Here is a 6,083-nt window from a genome sequence, read left to right on the forward strand (position 1 = left end):
TCCGTCCTCCCTGGACTGACCTATCCCCTTCCTAACTCCCTACCTGCACTCACCTTTCCTGGCTCCATCCCCGCCTCTTCGACCTGTTTGTTTCCTCTCCACCTATCCTCTCCTCTATCCCTCTTCTATCCGCCTCCTACTCTCTCCCTATTTATTTCAAAACCCCCTTCCCGTCCCCCTTTTCTGATGAAGGGTCTAGGCCCGAAACGTCAGCCTCTCTGCTCCTATGATGCTGCTTGACCTGCTGTGTTCATCCAGCCCTGCACGTTGTTGTCTCGGATTCTCCAGCATCTGCAGTTCCTACTATCTCTGATTCAATCTTTCACAGTGCGTGCTTCTCTCATTTTCTTTGTGTAGAATGGCAGCTTAGTTGAACGTTACTAATGGCTGCAGTTGAAGAAGGAACTAATTAGATGTAAAATGCTTTGGGACAATGTATGCAATGTGATAAGATTGAATCTGTGGGGTGGAAGTCATGCTTCAGGTATACAAAGCTCTGGTTAGACCACAGTTGGAGTACTGTGAGCAGTTCTGAACACTACATCTTAGAAAGGATATATTGGCCTTGCACAGAGGGCAATATTAATTCATTAAAGTGTTACCTAGACTCCAAGTTTTAAACTACCAGGAGAGATTAAATAAACTTGGGTTGTAATCCATGGAATTTAGAAGATTAAGAGTTGATTTGATCATGTTTTCAAGGTATTAAGGGTAACAAATGGAGAAAATTCTGTTGCTAATTGTGGAATCAAGGACATGTTTTTTATTCACTCATGAGAAGTGGGTGTCATTGGCTGGACCAATATTTATTGCTCGACCCTTTTGCTCTTGAGATGATGATGGTGGTGGTGGTGCACTGACCTCTTGAACCGCTGTAGTCCGTATGCTGCAGGTAGACCCACGATGCTGTTAAGAGGGGATTTCCAGGACTTTGACCCAGCAACTCTGATGGAATAGCGATATAGTTCATTGAAAGTTACGTCACAGGTAGACCGAGTGGTAAAGAAGGCATTTGGCATGCTTGCCTTCATTGCTCAGAACATTGAGTATAGGAGTTGGGATGTCATGTTGCAGTTGTAGAGGACATTGGTGAGGCCACTTTTGGAGCACTGTGTACAGTCCTAGTCGCCCTTCTATAGCAAGGATATTATTAAATTGGAGAAGGTTCAGAAATATTTACAAGGATCTTACTGGGACTGGATGGTTGGAGTTACAAGGAGTGGTTTGATAACCTGGGACTTCCTTCACTGAAGTGTAGGAGGTTGAAGGTTAATCTTTGAGGTTTGTATAATCATGAAGGGCATAGATAAGGTGAATAGAAAAAGTCTTTTCCCTAGGGTTAGGGAGTTCAAAACTAGAGGGCATATTTTAAAGGTGAGAGGAGAAAATTTAAAAGGGACCCAAGCGGCAGCTTTTTCACAGAAAGGCCGTTTCATTTATGGGATGAACTGCCAAGAGGAAGTGGTAAATGCAGGTGCAGTTACAATATTTAAAAGACATTTGCACCAGAAAATAAATAGGAAAGGTTTAGAGGGATATAGGCCAAACGCAGGCAAATGGGAGTAGTTTAGTTTGGGAAACTTGGTCGGCATGGACAAGTCGGACCAAAGGGTCTGTTTCTGTACTGTATGACTCTTTCCAGATCAGGGATGTTGAGTAGCTTGGAGGGGACTTGCAAGTGGTTATGTTACTTTACTGCCTTTGTCCTCCTTCAAGGGTTTGAAAGGTGAATCTTTAGTGAATTTCTGCAGTACATCTACTGCTGTCGGAGCTATATTTTACAGGAATGAAATTATTCTCAAAATATGGTAGAATTTTTGAACTCTGTTCCAAAAACCACGCTTGGTGGCTGAACCAATTGTTAATTTTCAAACTGATTTTACTAGCCAAGGGCATTAAGGAAATAGGGAAAAAGCAATTGTACTTATGTTGAATATTCGCAAAAATCTCAGAGTCATTGAATCATACAGCATTGAAGAGGTCTTTCAGCCCATGAAGTCTGCACTGACGTATCTTCACTAGTCACGCTTTGCAGCCCTTGGCCCATAGCCTTGAATGCTATGCCATTTCGAGTGCTCATCCACATACTTTATTAAGGTTGTGAGGGGTTCCTGCCTCTGCTGGCCCTCTCAGGCAGTGCATTCTAGATTCCCATCCCCTCTGAGTGCAAATTTTATTCCTCAAATTCCCTCTAAATCTCCTGCTTTTCACTTAGTGCCTCTCATCATTGACCATTAAACTAAGGGAACAGCTCCTTCCCATCCACCCTGTCCGTGCCCCTCATAATCTTTTACATCTGTCAGGCCCCCCTCAAAGAAAACTATCTGAGCCTTTCTAGCCTCTCTTCAGAACTACAATGCTGCGACCCAGCAACAGACCCAGGTATCTGTTAATCTGTATATAAACCACCCCGAACACCTCAATTAGATTCCAGTCTGTAACTCCCTCCCGGGGTATCTGTTATTCTGTATATAAACAGCCCCGAACCCCTCGATTAGATTCCAGTCTGTAACTCCCTCCCTGGGTACCTGGGTTCGAAGCCCAAACCAGCTGGTGGAATTATATTCAATTTTTTAAAAGTCTGGAAGTCCATCTGGTTCATTAATATTCTCTGGGAAGGAAAACTGCCGTCCTTATCTTGTCTGGTGTACACGTGACTCTAGATCCCAGCAACTTTGTTGACTCCAATGTGGTTAACTGTCCTCTAAAATGACTGAGCATTCAGTTGCATCAACTGCTAACAAGTCTCAAAAAAGGAATGAAACTGAACAGACCATCTTCATAAGGGCAAACTCAAACCTTGCTGACCCAGCAAAATCCTCCTTACCATCATCTGGAGGCTAGTGCCAAAATTACGAGAGCTATGTCACAGACTAGTCAAATAACAGCCTGACATAGTCATACACATGGAATCATTACCTTTCACACTACATCCCAATTATGACTATTCCTGTCCCACAAGCAGCACAAAACCAGCAGAGATGGTGCCATGGGAATCCTCTACATTGTCTCTGAATTCCTTGAAGTCCTATGGAATCAGGTCAATCTGGAAAAGGAAACCTGCTTATAAACATGTATTGTTCTGCCTTCAACTGATGAATCAGTGCTCCTCCATTCTGAACAGCACTTGGAGGAAGCATAGGAGCTGGAAAGGGCACAGGACATACTCTGGGTGGGTGACTTCAATGTCCATCATGAAGAATGGCTCTGCAGCACCACTACTGACCAACTGATTGAGTTTCAAAGGACATAATTTTTAGACTGGGCCAGTGGCAGTTGGTGAGGGAACCAGCAGGAGGCAGAAACGTACTTCATCTTCATCCATCTGACTGCTGCAGATTCATGTGACCGTGACAGTATGAGTAACGGTGACAATTGCGCGGTCCTTGTCGAGACGAACTCCTGTCTTTACATTTGAGGACACCCTCCATCATGTGTAGCACAATGACTGTGCTAAATGGGATAAATTTCACAGATTTAGCAGCTTAAGACTGTGAGGTTTTTTTTTTTAGCCATCAGCAGCAGAATTGTACTCCAATACAGTATTGAACTTCATGGCTCAGAATGACCCCCACTCTGCCCTGATTTCAAAACAGGGATCAATCTTGGTTCAGTGAAGAGTTAAAAATAAGGTGTCAACCTAGTGAAACTACCAACAGGATTACTTGCTAAACTGTATAAGCAAATGACAAACAGGGCTATACATTTCCAAAACCAATGGATCACATCTAAGGTGTGCTGTGGTGCCACATGCAGTCGTGAATGATGTTGAATAATTAACTCACTGGAGGAGAAGTCTCCACAAGTAACCCCATCCTCGATATTGGAGGAGCCCAGCACATCTGTACAAAAGATATGTCTAAAGCATTTGCGTTGACCCTAAGCCAGAAGCGCTGAATGGATGGTCCATCTCAATCTCCTCCAATGATCACCAGCATCACAGATGCCAGCCTTCAGCCATCCGATTAATTCCATGTGCTAAATACTGCAAAAGCTACAGGCCTGGACAAAATTCCAGCAATAATCCTGAAGACTTCGGCTCCAGACGTTGTCAGACCATGCCAAGCTGTTCAAATGCAGCTGCAACACTAGCATCTACCAGACAATGTGTAAAATTGTCCAGCTATGTCCTGTACACACAAAGCTGGAAATTCCAACCCCAGATGTGACCCCATTGTAAAAAGATGGAGGATATCATCAACTGAGCCATCAACAGCACTTGATTATCAATAAGCAGCTCACTGATACTCAGTTCAGGTTCTGCTAGGGTCACTGAGTTTGTAACCTCGTCATAATCCCATTCAAACATGGATAGAAGAGCTGAATTCCGGAGGTAAGGTGAAAGTGACTGCCCGTGACATCAAGGCTGTATTATATCATTGAGTGTGGTGTCAAGTAGCCCCAGCAAAATTGGAGTCTGTGGGAACTGGGGGAAAACTCTGTTGGTTGAAGTCCGACATAGAAGAAAGGAAGATGGCTATGGTTATTTGAGGTCAGTCATCTCAGCTCCAAGACATTACTGCACATGTTGCTCAAAGTAGTGTCATGGGTCCAACCATCTTAGCTGCTTCATCAATGACCTTCCTTCCATCATAAGTTTAGAAGAGCGAAATGTTTAGCGCTGATAGCAACTCCTCAACTAGTAAAGCAATCCATGTCCAAATGCAGCATGACCTGGTCAATATCCAAGTTTGGACAACAAGTGGCAAGTAACATTCACCCCTCACAATTGCCTGGCCATGACCATCTCCAACAAAAGAGAATCTAACCATTGCCCCTTGAAATTAATTGACATTACCATCAGTGAATCCTTCACTACCAACACCCAGAACATCACCATTGACCAGAGAAAGAACTGCATTAGCCATATAAATACAGTTGCTACAAAAGCAGGTTAGAGGCTAGGAATCCTGCAGCAGATAACTCACCTCCTGAAAGCCTGTCCACCATCTATAAGATATGAGTCAGGAGTGTGACGGAATACATCCCACTTCCTGGATGAGTGTAACTCCAACAACACTAAAGATGTTTAACACCATCCAGGAAAAAGCAGCCTGCTTGAATGGCACCACATCTGCAAAATTCCAGTCTCTCCACCACTAACACTCATAGAAGCTGGGAGCTTTTACAAAATGTACTTTAGAATTTCACCAAGACTTCCTAGAGACCAGCTTCCTAACCCATGACTACAACCATCTAGACGGACAAGGGTGGCTCATATCCCGCAACTTGCAACTTTGCCTCCAAGCTACTCACCATCCTGACTTGGGAATATATTTCCGTTTTCTCACTACTGGATTAAAATCTTGGAACTCGTTCCCAGTGAGGTGGGTGTACCTATACCAAATGCACTGCAGCGGTTCAAGAAGGCAGCTAACCATCACCTTCTTAAGGGAAACTAGGGGCAATAAATGTTGACCCAGTTAGTAAAGTCCATATCCCATGAATGAATTTTAAAAAAACACAAATAGAATGTACAGGAACTACTGCCATTGATATTCAAGGAGAACGTCACTTCTCCCTCAGATCCATAAGTGACAATTGGCATCAAGTTTTTTTCCTGTAAGGGTGCATGCTCTCCTGTATGCCATATTTAAATCAGAAAAGCAGAGCAAGAAGCTGATGGAATCTGATGCCTGCTTTGTGGAGTAATAAGTCAGGAATTAATCAAAGGTCAGTGAATGTTTGACAGACTTCACTTTCTATTTTTTTAAGCATTGCACCACTGCTCATATGTAGCACCTGTTTACAGAACTTAGCATGACCTATCAGCTGATCAAACTGCCCCTGCTCCCAATGTTGTTTGCCAGCCAATTTCTAAATCCTAGATATACCCAAAAAAAAAGACAGAATCCCCCTAGTCCCCTCATACCACCCCACCAACCTCCGCATCCAGCGTATCATTCTTCGCCACCTACAATCTGATCCCACAACCAAAGAGGTATTTCCCTCCACACCCCTATCTGCCTTTCCGTGACCCCCTCATCTGCTCCACACTGCCCACTAACTACACTGCACCCAGCACCTTTTCCTGCAACTGCAGGAAGTGCTACATCTGCCCCAACACCTCTTCTCCCCCCCCC

The 6,083-nt window shown here is 43.9% G+C and overlaps 1 protein-coding gene across 1 annotated transcript in view; it reads left to right on the forward strand.

Moving 5' to 3' along the window:
* Positions 1–316: 316 nt before the first annotated feature.
* Positions 317–6,083, forward strand: part of LOC109921353 (tetratricopeptide repeat protein 17-like) — a gene marked incomplete at its 5' end in the record, with an annotated part of 50,681 nt that continues 44,914 nt past the window's right edge. The window contains one exon of the mRNA XM_048607360.1: positions 317–327. Coding sequence (XP_048463317.1) covers positions 317–327 — 11 coding nt within the window. The remainder of the gene's footprint in view (positions 328–6,083) is intronic.

Source organism: Rhincodon typus, chromosome 17, assembly GCF_021869965.1.
Source record: "Rhincodon typus isolate 14 chromosome 17, sRhiTyp1.1, whole genome shotgun sequence".
Taxonomy (NCBI): Eukaryota; Metazoa; Chordata; class Chondrichthyes; order Orectolobiformes; family Rhincodontidae; genus Rhincodon; species Rhincodon typus.